The sequence below is a fragment of the Danio rerio genome, chromosome 16, assembly GCF_049306965.1.
Source record: "Danio rerio strain Tuebingen ecotype United States chromosome 16, GRCz12tu, whole genome shotgun sequence".
NCBI lineage: Eukaryota > Metazoa > Chordata > Actinopteri > Cypriniformes > Danionidae > Danio > Danio rerio.
Window position 1 is genome coordinate 24,118,447 of NC_133191.1, and position 15,673 is coordinate 24,134,119.

A 15,673-nucleotide genomic window follows, 5' to 3' on the forward strand; every position below is an offset into this window, starting at 1 on the left:
TCAGAAAGATGTAGAGCGCTTTTATCCTTACATGCGGCTAACAGTGAATTTCACACGGGATGAAAGGCACTGTATCGCTGTGTGAGCGTGTTTGGCGTCTAACCTGTTTGCAGTCGATGGCCATTAGGTTCAGACTGCTGGTCGACACGGTGAGGGTGATTGTCATTCCAGCAAACTGGAGATTACTCTTCCCTAAGATGGAGGACAGACAGCGAGAGGAGGGCTGAAGACACAAAAACAGAGAGACATTGTTAATTACAGCAGACAGAAGATTTAAAAAGAACAGCTAAATAATTCAAGATGAAATCTCAATATTTCATGAAAAAAGATTTTTAATGGAATGTAGGGTACATCTTCACCTCAAAGGCAAAAGCTGCACTTTTTTTTGGAACAAATGGATCAAAAAGAAGTGCATATTGGGCGCAATAGGTAGTGCTGTCGCCTCACAACAAGAAGGTCGCTGGTTCGAGCCTCGGCTGGGTCAGTTGACATTTCTGTGTGGAGTTTGCATGTTCTCCCTGCATTTGTCTGGGTTTCCTCCGGGTGCTCCGTTTTCCCCCACAGTCCAAAGACATGCAGTACAGGTGAATTGGGTAGGCTAAATTGTCCGAAGTGTATGAGTGTGAATGAGTGTGTATGGATGTTTCCCAGAGATGGGTTGAAGCGGAAAGGGCATCCACTGTGTAAAACATATGCTGGATAATTTGAAGGTTCATTCCGCTGTGGTGACCCCAGATTAATAAAGGGGTTTCAAAAAGAAAATAAATAAATGAATGTGATGCACAGTGTTGGGTTATAACGCGTTACTAGTAATGTGTTACTGTAACGACATTATTTTTGACAATAACTAACACTGTAACGCATTACTTTTTAAATATAGTAATTCCGTTGTCATAACAATTTGTTGCGTTTGTCCGTTACTAAGTAAGTTGATGAAATTTGGCTGCAGTCTAGCCCACATCTACCTGTTTACAGCAGCGATGCATTGTGGGATTGGTGGATGCCAACAAACCACTGTAAAAAAGACACGTCAAGTGAAAGCAGAGGCCGAATACGCGAGGTATATCAAGTGTGCGCGCGAGAGAGACTGAGTGCTCATGTGAGAGACTGGGTGCACACGAGAGGCAAGTGTGCTTGAATACGCAGACTGAATACGCGCGAGGTAGAGGGAGTGTGTGTGCGAGAGGGACCAAGAGACTATTAACGTTACTATTATTAATTACTACTACTATGTTTGTTGTTTCAAATAAATAAGCACACATTTGTTATCTGTATAACAAAATTGATTAGTTTAGTAGACACAGTGACACATTTCTGAACACATTTTTTGAAGTATAGTGTTGTATTGCTCAGAAAAATGCTGTGATTTATTTTTTTTTGTTTTATTTATTTATTTTTTAAACATACACAACAGCAGTTTTTGCACTTTAAATATACACGGCTTACTTTCCATAAGTTGTTGACGTACCAGGTTTACATTGTGGTTAGTGTGAAAATTGCTCATAGATTTCATTTTTTTGTTTGTTTAAAATGCATAAAACTGATGGTTGTCTATAGCAGTTTGTTTGGTGCTGAGTTTTACCAGATTGATTCTGAATGATGATTCAGATAACTTTCATTTATTTATTTGACAAAGGTTTTGTCAAAGGTTAATTTGGACTTTAACCGCAGCGTGCGTGCAAGCAAATCAACAGTTTGCTCTGCTGCTCTTGCGCTTTGATCACTACAGCAACAAACTGCCCCCTCACAACCACTGAAATGAATGTGAAAGCCATAGAGTGCTTAACACTACTGTTTCGGAAAATGCCATTAGCCATGTTTCCATCTAAAGATGCAAATTAAATTATGCGCAAACAGAATTATCGCATAAAAGACATGTAAATAAAGCAGCGTTTTCATCTAACGAGTCAAAGAGAACAAAATTGTTACTTTCTGATTGTCTGGTGCCAAATATCAACAGTAAAGATGGAATTTGCTGTGGTGGCGTGAATTTTTTCTTTATTTGATAAATTACTTGCGCCTCAAAAGACTATAAGGTATGCTGAAACGCAATGAACACGTGGTGGTGTTTGAAGGTGTGAGACGTGAAGCACAGGCACTCTGGACAACCCTGGAGGTAATTAATAATGTTAAATGGTTTAGGCATTTTAGAATGACCAAAACAACATGTCAGCTAATTTACTGTGTGCTCAGCCTGCTGGACATCCACACACATTTTTATCATCACATGATGTCTAATAACAAAATCACAGGACCTTTTTTAATGTGCATACTGGAATTTGTTTGGTAAAAATGTTTTCATCATAGTTTACGTGCATCTTATTGAAAAAAAAAGTTTATCCAACTTAGTTATGCGCATTTTCAAAATTGATGCGCATCTTGGCATTTTCATCAACTGTTTTTTTTTTAATCCACATATCCAAAATGTGCATAAAAATAGGAGGATAGAAACATAGCTACTGTTAGCCAATAATTTTTTTATTTTTAATTCAGCCCTAGAATTGACATATTTGTAAAATATTCCCCCATTTGCATTGACTTGTATGAAGAAGCGAATTTCCACAGATAAGTGTTAATTGCCACGAACATGCAGAGTTCACCTTCAATTGCATCTTCGAAAAAAAATCAAGCAGAAAATTCACTAAACAAGATCAATGCACATGATCTCTTCACATTAGGTGTTAACCCAGCATTACAGTATGTCAGCACTATAGCACGAGGATACATGAGCAAGGATGTGCAACTGAAGCAACATTGTGGGAATGACAGAACTGAAAGCAGGTATACTGTACCATTCATAATGTACTCCTTTGTTGTAAAAGTACACCTACTATTAATCTTTTGTCAGCTGCCCAATATTATACTCAAACATCAGACATAAGAGCTTGCATTTCCATCAAAAAGAAAAGCATTAACGGCAGATATTTGAAATAGTTTTTGAAAAATAGTTTTTAAAAAAATCCAGTGGCATATTGTGGCGTACTGTCATATCCTACTTAGTGGCATAATGTGGTTGAGTGGTCAGATACTCAAACAATAATTTAGTAATTTCTGTATTCACATTGTATGCAAACCGTGTCTCAAAAACTATATTATGGCCCAAACTGTGAGTTTGTGATCTGTTTTACCACTATCAATTCTGCAAACCATGAGAAACAGACATGTCTTGATCATAACAAGCACATTACCATGGCTTCTTATTCACACATTCACTCTGTATGCAAATCAGAGGTCCTGTACTTGGCAACCTCTGAAACCAGCCATAAACCAAATACCACACTCTGACGAGTGCGCATGGATGCATATGTATGTGTTTGGTGTGTAACAGTAACATTTTTTACTGGAAACTGCTCAGGCTGTACTAGAATACTGTGAGGTTTGTGAGCTGTGAGCTTGACGAACACAAGTGTGAATAAAGTGCAAAATTGAAAGTGTGTGTCTGAGAAAGTAAGATAAGATAAAGAATTGGAAACCTTTCTCCTTCGCTGAGCTCCTTTGGCACCTGGTACCGCCTCACACACCACTGATATCGCCTCCCTGAAATACAGAACAAACGGTTATAAAAATACACACAGCGGCAGCAGCAGATAGTGAGGAGAACATAATCAGATTGTTAGATGAGTTTCCATCACACTCGTTTTCATGCATTCCCAGATTTCATATGGTTGAGGTGGGGGACTATTACATTAGACACATGCTCCAGTCATTCCACGCAGATAAAAACACAAACACACACACACAGGCACTAACAAAAACAGCAAAGCATCTACTATTGACAAATCTGTTATTTTTACAATAAAAATATCATTCATATAAATAACAAATCAACTAACAACATTTAAAAAAACAACAACAATAAAATATATTTGACAATAAAAACATAATCATAAAACATTTTAAATAAAACTACAATATTGTAATTTATAGTATAAAGTTTTTATAAAATTAAATAAACAAAGAGCTAATGTTTGACTGGCATAAAAAAAACAACAAAAACCCTTTTGGGTTTGTTAATAAACAAATGTATATCCATTTTCATCTACATATTACAATGCTGAAGAGCTGGACAATTTAGGGAAAGTTTTATTTCCTCATAAAAACATACACTTAGTACTAGAGATAAAACAATTATATATTTTAATTGTGCGATTATAGTCGGAGAAATAATCACGGTTTAGCAGTTATCACAATTATTATGCACTGATTAATTTCAAAACTACTACTACTACACTACTAGTTTAGAAATGAATGAATAATTGTGTAACTGTGAAACTGTGATTATTCCTCCGACAATCATTTATCAACAAATCCAACAGGGTTTGGTTATTTTTAATGCCAGTCAAACATGGGCTCCTTGTTTATTTAATTTAGTAAATAACTGTGCATTATTAAATTACAATATTGTAGTTTTTATTTTGAATATTTTATTTATGTTTTGTTTTTATTTTCAAATATATTTTATTGTTGTTGCTTTTTTAATGGTGTTAGTTGGTTTTGTTATTTATATTAATAATATTTTTGAGGTAACAATGATAGATTTGTTTCCTATTGCGGCTCAGTAACCAAATAATACAGCACAAAATTATAATAAAAAATTATAAATAATAATAATAAAATTATAATAAAAACAAACATAAGTCCATTTGTATTTGGATTTAAAAATAAGTGAAAAAGGTTTTTGGTATTTTAAACATAAGTAATACTTTTACATTGAAAATAAATGTTAGAACAATAAATAAGCAAATAAATAAAAATATTAAATATTAAAAAACAGAATTGCCTACATATTAGCTGAGTATGTCCCTTAATGAGAACGAATGCCGACACGGGTGGCTCCTGCCAAATTTACACATTTTTTTCCTTCATTTCCTGGGTCTAAACAAACGTAGAAAAGAAGCACTTTTAACTTCTCCCTCATCCTCCCGCCAGACTACAGACACCCACACTAGCGGATGCTGCTCATTCTCATTGGCTGTAGGTAATCGCTGATGTTATTTTCAATCAGAACACATTTCACATGGCATGATCTGAATCGCCGACAGCTCCAGATATTTAGCATGCCAAATATCTCAAAGGTGTCGGCGACTCATCTGCGATTCTCTCAAATTGCGTCTTGGATAGTTCACACTGTGTGCATGTTACTCGCATGAACAAACACCGATTTGCTTGTAATTTTAGACATTTGCAATTTCTCAAAACCTGTCAGAGAGTCAAAATCAGGGCTAAAATCATGCAGTCTGAACTCGGCAAAAGACTCAGTGTTCAAGCTTGGAACATTAAACTTGTGCACATTTGGCGTAACTTTGTTTAGCTGCAGCAGTTTTGTTTCATGCAGAAACACGGTGTTGAGAAGCCTTTATGATTAATTAACCATGATGAATTAAAGCACGGTTAATAAGGAAATCGGTTAATCGTTGCATCCCTACAGTACTTAGTACTGCGATATCTTACTGTAAAATAAATAAAAACATATCATTAATGCTACATATCATTAATAATACTATTACAACTAATAATAATAACAAAAATAACAACAGTAACATATTTTTAACAACAGTAAATATTTTATTTGGGTTTTATACAGACTCATTGTTTTCATTGGCTATTGTTTCTGATATTGGAAAAGCCTATATGTTGTTATGTTGGTGCATCCCTAAATACAAACAAAAACAATAGTAAAAACCTTCACTTACAAAACACACACACACACTAAATTTCCACATCTCTATGCTCATACACACACATACATACACACATACTTTTAATGTATTTTACTTCCAGTGAGAATCGGAAAATTACGCATGAAAATAGTTTATCGAGCAGCTGCTACTGTCAATACTGTCAAAACGTCCATTAACAAACACAAGTGCAAACACACAGGCGAACGTGGAGAAAAGGGAGGAAACCGCGAGGGTTCCAGAGGATTCTATTCTAAGGCTTTGTGGTTACACAGCAGGGTTGGTGCTATTATAATGCCTCCCATCTTCCCCGTTGCCTTTCTACAACATTTAAATGTAGAATGTGTAGCATTTTGCAAACAGAACTAGCCAATAATGAGGCTTAATATAGTGAACGTTCAGCAGTCCTAAGACAACACTTTTTTTGCCACTTCATGTGTGCGCACATACTCAAATACACATACAGATAAAAAAAAAGAGCATGAAAACTAAAGGAAGGGAATGGCTGTGAGAATAAGAAAGTGAGCATTTCTCTCTTGTGTTTTCTTTCTGTCACACTCTGTGAGAAAGCAGCATGAATTTTTCATCAGAGGAGGGGCTTTTAACCGGACGTGTGCGAGAGAGTGTATGTTCGCGCACATGTGCATTAGGATGTGGGGAGAATGTATGACTAAATTACTCCTGAGGGACGCTGTGGATGTACATACACTAGATATTTGAGCGAATATGAGAGGAAGTGCCAGCGAGAGTGGATGTGCTTGTGTGTGTGCGCATGTGTTACCTGGTAACCTGAGTTCTGGTGTTGAAGTCCAGTGCTCTCATTGACTGCAGCACCTCCACGCAGCCCATATACTGCAGCAAAGACAAAGAAGACAGACCTTCAGTCAAAGCACTTCCTATTCTCACTGTCTGACTACTATTCAGAGCACAGAATGCAGTTTAGTGTTATGCAGTTGCCTTGTGTCAAGATTATGGAGTTTGCCAGGCAGCTGTAGTGTATTTGGTTAAGTGTGTGTGCGCATTTTATGAGAACTGATGCTCTAATTACGATGGACTAATCAAATAAAGCAGTTCTGAATGCAGTTCCTGCCCATAGACTCAAATTCCTCTGAAAATGCCTCACATTAAAGAAAACACAATCCATTAAGCACAATAAATGGACTGTTTTACTGAGAGAATTGAAAAGTAACAGAGCTCCAAGCTCTTAACCAAGCTCTAGGACAACACTAGGACTACAATTCGTTTTTATATATTTTGTTAAACTATATTTTTATTCTGTATGTTTATAGGTGTTGCTTTTATGTGCAAATCTCAATGTCATGATGTTAAGGTGTTCTAGGTTAAATCTGTATTATTTGATGGGACAGCTATTTGCAGTAAAGACCAAAACCATGGTGGAGATAGTCAAAACTAATTGTTTCTTGTTTCTGCACCGCGATGCAGATGTGAACAATTTGGTATCGGTAATAATCATAATCGATTATCATGTACTGACATCATTTATCACATATGTGCTATATGGCTGCAGCTTACTATGACGAGATAGAAGATTGTGAGTAATTAAAAAGAGTAATGGCTGAACAACGCCAGAGCCTCGACTGCCAATCGCAGCCTTTTCTGTTGAGCATGTGATCAATCGTAGTCCTTTAACAACTCGCTCAACAACACTCAATTAGCAAGTGGGATCAAATTTACATTTATTGATTTGGTGTAAATCCAAAATTAAATATGTATTACAAATAATAATATATAAATATAAATATACTGTATTTATAAATAATCAATTTTAATAAAAGAATTATCATGTTGCTAAGTAAAATATCAAATTGTTAATGGAAAGCATCGTCAATGCACCATGATGCACCAAGATATCGAATTGAACCAAATCGATGGATCATACCAGAACCGAACCATGAGACCAGTGTAGGTTCACACCCCTAGTTGGGATAATTAAGGCCCAATCCCAATTCTATTTTTTTACCTCTATTCCGTCCTTAGCGAAATAACTACATAATATAGCATTAAGCTTTTAATGATGTATTTACACCGTTTATACAATAATTACTGTAAACACAAGAAAACAAATTACCACTAACTTACCCCACACTGTAAAAAGGTATTTTCCAGTCACTAGACTTTTCCGACAGGGTATTCGAATGTCATGGAGTGACAGATGTGAAAGTATGTGAAAGGATTATAGATATTAGTGTTTAGCATATAGATATTAGCAAAATTTAGCATTTTTTCTTAATCGTTTAAAAAAAAAAAAACATGACGATAAAACACGAATGCCGTTATGAATATATTAAACGTGCTTGTTTGTTGTAAAATTCTTAGTAAAAAAATTTGTAATGTCTTATCTAACATCTTAATGGCAAACAATATTAATTCATGCATCTTTTTATTTGCGTGTGCAGCCATGTTGCCATTTTAGCTGCTGTATTCTGTGAAAATATCTGTTTAAAGGGCTGTCTAACCATATGGCTTCAGACTAAAGAGACATGGGACACCCCTACACCTTCACATGAATGTGCAGAACAAGAGTTAGGGCTAAGGTGAAGGTTTTCTATGGTGTTTTGTACCGCTGGGTGGTCCAAGTCTCTCTGTGTTCTGTACCTCAGATATAACTGGTCCCTTGTTCTATTGAAATGTATGAGATTTCTTTGTCTGCTTTACTGTCTACCACTGCAGGATGCCTAATTAAAGGTACATATCATGTCCATTGCACAGGAAGTATAAAGACGTAATAAAGACATGACAAACATTGACTCTGAGGGTGCTTTCACACCTGTGAATCGATTCAGTTGTTCCGAAACAAAGATTACAAATGTTACATTGTTGCTCTTTGCTCTTGGAGCGGTTCGCTTTCACACTGCAAAGTTTCTAATCGGACCAAAAGAGCTAAAAGTCACATGCGAGTAAACTCTCCTCACATTGGTCAGAGTGTCAGGGTTTATTTTGCAGCGTCCCGCTAAGCTGTCAGGAGAGGTGGTGATTGACAGGGTGCGCGCGCACGACGTGTCTGAGGAGAGACGCGGTGGGGAGGGGTGACGCGAGATTACCGGGAGATCATCTCTCATTTGCGGGCATCCGGAGACTCGCGAAACTTCCCGCCATACTCATAATTCTCTCTTCTTCCAGGGTTCGTTTCAATCGAGCCGAGCCCACCTCATTCAAGCGATCTCGGAGCGATTACTTTGGCGCGGAACAGAGCCCTGTTCACATATGCCAATCGAACCGCACTAACTGGGCTAACAGGATACGTTCCGAAACAAAAGTGTAGGTGTGAAAGCACCCTGAGTTTAAAAAGTCTTATCAGGCAATTTGAGGGAGTAGTTTTAAATAAGTAGGCTAAAAATGAACATTTAAAGAGGCTATGGCATTCTGTGGCTAAAAGGCATTGCTAGCCATTTGTTGTGGTATTCTGGGTGCTTGCTATGTGCTAACATTGTTAGCATGTTAGTAGACTTGCTATCACCCTCTATCACCCTCTGCATTAATACTATGACGCCATGTTTAACTTGCTAATAGAATGTTTCAACACAATGCTAGACTAATTAAACATAATGCTAGTACATTTTGCCATACTGCTAGCATGTCGTATGCTATTTTGGCTTTGCTAGAGATGGATAGCATTTTATGCTAATTTTAGCATGTGTATTGGTGTTTTCAATCATCTCAGGGATCGTTCTTAACCACCAACAATGTGTAGCATCCACCTGGGCTGATGCAATGGTGCAAGTGGGCTCACCACACAATAGCTATACATGGATAGGAGAGAGTTATAGAGTCAGTTCACTCGAGGGAATTATTAAACTGAGGCCATGATTTATAAGTGCCAATGGAGGGATTTTGGCCATCCTTTACTCTCTACGAGGAGTTTTAATGACCACAGACCACAAGGACCTTGATTTTAGCCAAAGAATAGCACTACTTACAATACAGTGTCCCCATCCTTCAATGGCAATAAAACCCTCACAGAGCAGCCTTACTGGCCTCAGTATCAACAGTTCTAGAAGCAATCTAGAATTTTCAGGAGATCTCTTATATAGATGCTGACCATGGGCAGCCCTGCTTAACTTCATGGGCAACCAGTTCTTGGATATGGCTTTATTTTGTTCAATAATGTACACATTTTGTAAAGCGGCATTGGAATGATACTTGTTGGGAAAAGCTCCATACAAACACTTGAAATGAATTGAATCTTACCCTGACAGTGTAGGAGACTCCGCTGGTGCTGACCACAATGTCCGAGTGCAGCCAGCCTCGGGTAGGCTTGTTGACAAAGGAGCCATGCCGTGTCCACTCATCTCCGCCGAGCTGGCCCCCTTCCACACGGGCCCTCCGTGAGGCCCCGCCCAGCCGGTTCATATCCTGTGGGGGACGAGGAGGAGGAGATGGGGCTGTTAGAGAAAGAAGAGGAAGAAGACGAGGAGGAGAAGAGTTGACGGTCCCTGTGTCTTCCGAGGACTCTCCCAAACCTCCCTGGCTACCAGGCACATTTGCTGGCCTGCTGGAGGCCTTTAAGCCTGGGAGCAGAGTGGAAGACACACCCAGCCTCAGGGCTCCCATCCTGGGGAAGAAGGAGCATAAGGTGGTGGGGCTATTCTCAGCCTGCCGTGGAGAAGAAGGTGGCAGAATAGGGGTGAGGGAGGAGGAGGAGAGAGAAGGAGGGATGCCAGGAGGGGTGAGAGGGGTGAGAGGAGCTGAAGAAGGAAGGGAAGGATTGGACGCCGTCTCGTCTGTTGAGCTGAAGGAGTCACTCCTAAAGGGTGTGTACTTAGTTTTGGGGACAAGCTCCATGATGTCTAAGACGTCTCAGAGTCCACTAAACGTCCTTAAATGTCTCTCCACGTCGCTCTGTCGCAATCGATAACTTGTCTTTCCTTGTCTTTTATAGTCCTCTTTTTCTCTGCATCTACCGATTCCTTCATCATCACGCCAGACAGACGACAGTGTGCTGACTGTTCAGTCCGGAAAGTATCAAAAACAGGATGTAAAAAGAGACAAAAGGACAGATGCAAAAAAGTAATCAAGTTTTCTGCTGTTGTCATACACAGCCTGTAGAAGGTTTTGCATCAGATCTTAAGTCTGCATAGAGCTTCTCAGACACTACGAATCACTAAATATAGTACGATTGTCTTGAAGTTATTGGTATATTTATACATAAGTGCTCTAGACGCAATCCATCTAGGTAGATGTGTGAAGAAGAGTACTGTTGTGTTTGGTATGCATGCGAGTGTGTTTATGTGTGTGTTCATTTGTCTTTGCATGTGTAGGGCTCCAATCTACTATCTCTTGTCTGACAGAGTCCCATAAAAAGCCTATTAGCTGCAGCTGAGACTTTGAGAGAAAAGGCTTCCGTCAGACAGACGGATCGATAGAGTGAGAGAGGAAGAGAGCGGGAATAGATGGATGGAAAATGCTAAAGTACTGATCCAGAGAATGAGCATCATTTAATGATGATTCGTTCAATGATGACTTGACCAGCGCAGATCAACATAATTTTAGAGATTTAATTTAGTTCAGGTGTTAAAAAGATATACAGCAGGGATCTTCAATGGGGGTCCATGACGGCTTGTGTTGCCATCTCATGAAACAAACCATTTGTTGCTATGCATACTGAGGTTAAAATAGTGCAGCTAAATATTTAATTTTTCCTTCAGTCACAAAGGAAACATGCAAATATGACTCTGCATATTAATAATAATGATTTAAATGGGTTTTAGTTGTCAAAGTTTATTAATATTTGAACACAACTATCACTGACTAGGCTTATTTAATTTCATGCAACATCTCAAAAGGAGGTCTAGAACCATGTGAAGACCCCTGATGTACACAACCTACTACCTAAAATACAAGACATCAGAGTACATGCAGGCTTATTCATACTGTAAGTCTAAATCTGCCACCTCACTTCCTGTCACATATCTGCGAGTGCTTAGTGCTGACAGATCTCTATGTTTTCCCGTCACTCTCTGTCCCTCCTCCTCCAGATGATTTTGTGACCCCTGTCGCCAAGCCGAGCTCTATCCCTTTCCTTCTCCTCCTCTTCCTCACGTCTTTTCCAAATCACTTCTGGCTGCGCTGCTTTCGCACCCTCTGTGCTCGTCCCTTTAAGTTTATCCTCCTCTCTATCCTTCCTCTCCTGGAATCCCTCCCTCAGCCTCCACACAGTGTATCCCACAGCGTTCCTCCTCTCCTCCTCCAGCTTCTGCCTCTCCAGTTCTCTCTCCCTCTCCAGCACACTGGCTCTCTTCTTCCAAATAATCTCTCGCTCCCCCGCGCCCCCTCCCACGTCTTCTTTCCCGTTCTCCAGGCTGTCCTGTTACTCCTTTTTGCCTATTAAAAAAACACCTGAGCCTCTTACGTTTTTTTCTAATTAGCGTATTAATTTAACAAACTCAGGAAAACAACACAATTTTGATTATATACACATCCTATTTTAATAATTAAACCTGACGAATAACAGTTCATAGAAATGTGATTTAGAAAAGGTCAAACTAGTCTCAGAAAGCCCTGAAACAGTTAAGTCAAAGGTAAATATGGCTGTATAGAAGATAACATGGGTTAGAGCACCATTTAGAGAACCACTGATTGTTTGGTGTAATCTGTGAAGAAGTTAAACTGTGACAATCCAGCTGCAAGGGAACTATGATGTTCCTTAACAAAATCAATAAACTAACAAGCACGTTCCAGCACTGTCAGACTTGACGATAATGAGACCCGATTGGCCAAATCTGAAGTACTGCCTCCAGAGATCTACTCATTAGACTCTAACTAGAAAATCAATCAGTTGCTCATTAGCCTAAATGACACCTCAAAATCAGACAGAGTTGGATTGAGCAGCTCTTTGTAGATCCGTTTCCTGAGTGAAAACCTACTCTTTAAATGTTACCAAAGTCAAACACCATATCTAACCACACCAGTACACTTTAAAACCTTTAGTAGATATGCAACAGTCTTGTAACCTGTAACAGTTCTGAGCGAAAGTAACTTTAAACCTCACAAATGATTATCATTTATAGACTTTAAGAGTTACCACTGTTGCTATGCAAACTAGTTTGTAGCAAAGTCCAAGCTGATTCCAGTGTTGTTCTATTTACAGTAGTTTTCATTTAACATATTTTACATAAGCCACAAAAAAAGCCATCTTTATTCAGATAGTAACTTGTTTTTCTTTAGCACCAGTGAGTTACCACAATTAACCCATGAGGCTAAAAAGGGACAGTTTCTTGTGTCATGTGTGTATCACCATATGCAAGACATTCCGAGTTGTTCTAATAGATGCGACTGACAGTCAAAGACAACTACCCTCAACAAACCCTCAGCTGGAGCAGGACAAGAAGAGAAGGATTTATGTACAATGCATTGCATCACAAAAGCATCACACTAGCGGTGCTACTAGACCATTCATAAAAAGGAACCCCTCATTGAACACCTCAAAGAGAACCTGTCTGACTTTCAAACTGCAATAGGTTACAGAACTGCACTGCAAGATTGTAAATTGTATCACAACAAAATCAAATCAGACCTGCTGCACTGTATCCAAACCGCTTTGCCCATTTTTTCATTGTGTACTTGAACGAAAGTGTCTCTGCTGTATAACCAAGAAGTTCATTGTGTCATGAACTTTACTGACGTCAACACAACATGGCACAGAAGTAGCACAGTGTTTAAGAGAACCTGTACAGAGAAGTAGAAAGTCCAAAGATGCCGACTATAAAAAATGCATCCAAATAAAATTAGAAACAGTTTAACACTGTGGTGACTTAGCTTAGGTGTAGCACCTGTTAGTTGGGTGTATGGCAAAGTCCCTGTTTTGATATGACGAGTTGTTGCAGAATCTAGTAAACATGAGTGAACAAGTTGCCAAATCAACACTGGTTTCTCTGCACCTTTAGTTTGAAAAGTTCCTGATAATCTAAAGTGAAACAATGCAAGAGACTAGCCACTATTGTCAAGATCAAGTGCAGGCAACAGGCTAGCTTTCGTGTCTTTATGATTGTACGCTAACCTTAGTGTTCTAAAGGTAAATCAGACGTTGAATTAGTGCAGTCGAGCTCCAGCACGGATGGTAAAACCTGAGTTTCACTACACCAAAATATTTCATTATAAACATCACAAAATGCCAATGTTGGATATGGCAACTGAGAACTTAAGAGATCGACTGAATGATCAAATAGGTTCAGAGCGAGAGCACCTTGAACCTTCGTAAGGTCTGAAGGCACGACTCTTTGCTAATACTGAAGAGATTAAACTTAAAGTCCGGTTTAAAGCATAACTTGGGACGCTGGAAAACACTAGCGCTAAAGTTGCAAAAGACACAGCGTGAGTACTTAACATGCCAATGAAACTGTTGCCATGGTAACAGACTGAAAAAAAAGCGTGCGAGACAGAGTCATGAGAGAACCCAAAGTTTCGCCAACACAAAACCTGTTGTCACTCTCCTGTCCAATCTAGAAAGCTCAGAGCTACCAAGAGTCAGCGTTTTGCACTGATAACTGGCCCCAGACGGGAAAGTTTAACTCCTGCTTCCACCAATATACCACAACGGTGATTAGTATTGACATCTGAACACGGAATAAACCAGACACACATCAGAACACATGCCCAGTTGTGGCCCTGATCCAATAAGAAAATCAAAAATTGCACACACTTACGCTACAGACAGCAGAGCTAGCAAACTCTATAAAGTTGTCCTGATATCTATGAAATCTCTATGAAAGCACCTGTTTATACACTACAAATCAAGAAATCGAAAAGTTTTGCATAAAAAACCTGATTCTTTGTCTGCATAAGTAACAACACTGATTCAGTAAGACATCACTATGTACATCAGAAATACAAGAGTTTGAAAGTTGCCGTCCAAAAAAGCTTAATGTGAAAGAATAGAAGAAGCCTTAGAGAGGTTTTTTAGTCCTCACGATGTAGTTGTTGCAGAAAGTAAGAGCGGCATTTAATCCACAAAGTCCTTGGATTAAAAAAAAAGCACAAGAGAGCCACACTTGAGGTAAAACCGTATGACCTCCATGTTCAAATCATAATCACATTAATATTTAAACAGTGCCAGACAATCCTCCTCTTTCTCCCTGACTTGCTTTCTGGCTCAGTCCCCTCCCTTAAAAAGACAAAAAAAACGCTCTTTTTCTTTTATCCGTTTCTTCTGTCCTCTTTAAAAAAAAGCACACAAAGTCATGCCAGCTCCCCTCGTTCAACGTCAGTCTGGTCCAGGCGTGATGAACGGCACAGCGGTCTTTTGTCCTCTCCTTCCCCCACAGTCTCTCATCCTCTCCTCTCTCCACCTCCGTCTGTTTGTGAGGAGCGATGCAGCCGACTGTCCTCTATTCTCCTCTCCTCCCTGTCTGGTCTATCGCTCTCTCTCTCTCTCTCTCTCTCTCTCTCTCTCACATTGATGCTAGTGCTGATTCCCTTTGCACTCCTGCCCCCTCCTTCCCTTCTGCTCTCTCTCTCCTTGCAGCATCATTCATTTATGCATTTATGAGAGTGTGCATGTGCACAAGCAGTTGAGCACCTCTCTCTCTCTCTCTCTCTAATGCACACAATTATGATGGAGGCAGAGAAAAAGAGAGAGTAAGCGCATCCATGGATGAAGGGAAAAGCGGATGAGGAGCATGAAGTCTGTCCTCAATGGCCCTCCCATGGTAACTTAAAAAGCAAGTGAGTTGGAGGCTAGTCACTTCTTGGTATTCGATAATCCTCCACATAAATCCCACTTTTTTCATCTTTCTGACACTTTCAAAGGGATGTTTCACCTTGAAATCTGTCATTATTTATGCCCCCTGATATCCTTTTAAAAGAAACACTCCACTTTTTTAGAAAATAGGCTAGTTTTATTACTCCCCTAGAGTTAATTGTTGAGTTTTACCTTTTTGAATCCATTTAGCCAATCTCTGGGTCTGGGAGGGAACTTTTAGCTTAGCTTAGCATAAATCAATGCATCAGAATAGACTATTAGCATCTCACTCGAAAAA

At 39.1% G+C, this 15,673-nt stretch overlaps 1 protein-coding gene across 6 annotated transcripts in view; it reads right to left on the reverse strand.

Annotated features, from left to right (window-relative positions):
• Window positions 1-15,673, reverse strand: part of shc1 (SHC (Src homology 2 domain containing) transforming protein 1) — an 81,404-nt gene that overhangs the window by 22,214 nt on the left and 43,517 nt on the right. For 3 of the 6 annotated variants that reach the window (XR_012391713.1, XM_009292293.4, XM_017351494.3), the window contains exons 1-4: window positions 9,888-10,831; window positions 6,460-6,530; window positions 3,474-3,537; window positions 104-223 (exon numbers count right to left, since the gene is read on the reverse strand). Coding sequence is in view for 5 of the 6 variants with exons in the window: in XM_009292293.4 (XP_009290568.1) it covers window positions 104-223; window positions 3,474-3,537; window positions 6,460-6,530; window positions 9,888-10,481 (849 nt within the window). In the remaining variant the exon portion in view is untranslated. Of the gene's footprint in view, window positions 1-103; window positions 224-3,473; window positions 3,538-6,459; window positions 6,531-9,887; window positions 10,832-15,673 lie in introns of those variants that run through there. The other 3 variants (XM_073925487.1, XM_005169756.6, XM_005169755.6) reach the window with 1 other exon arrangement.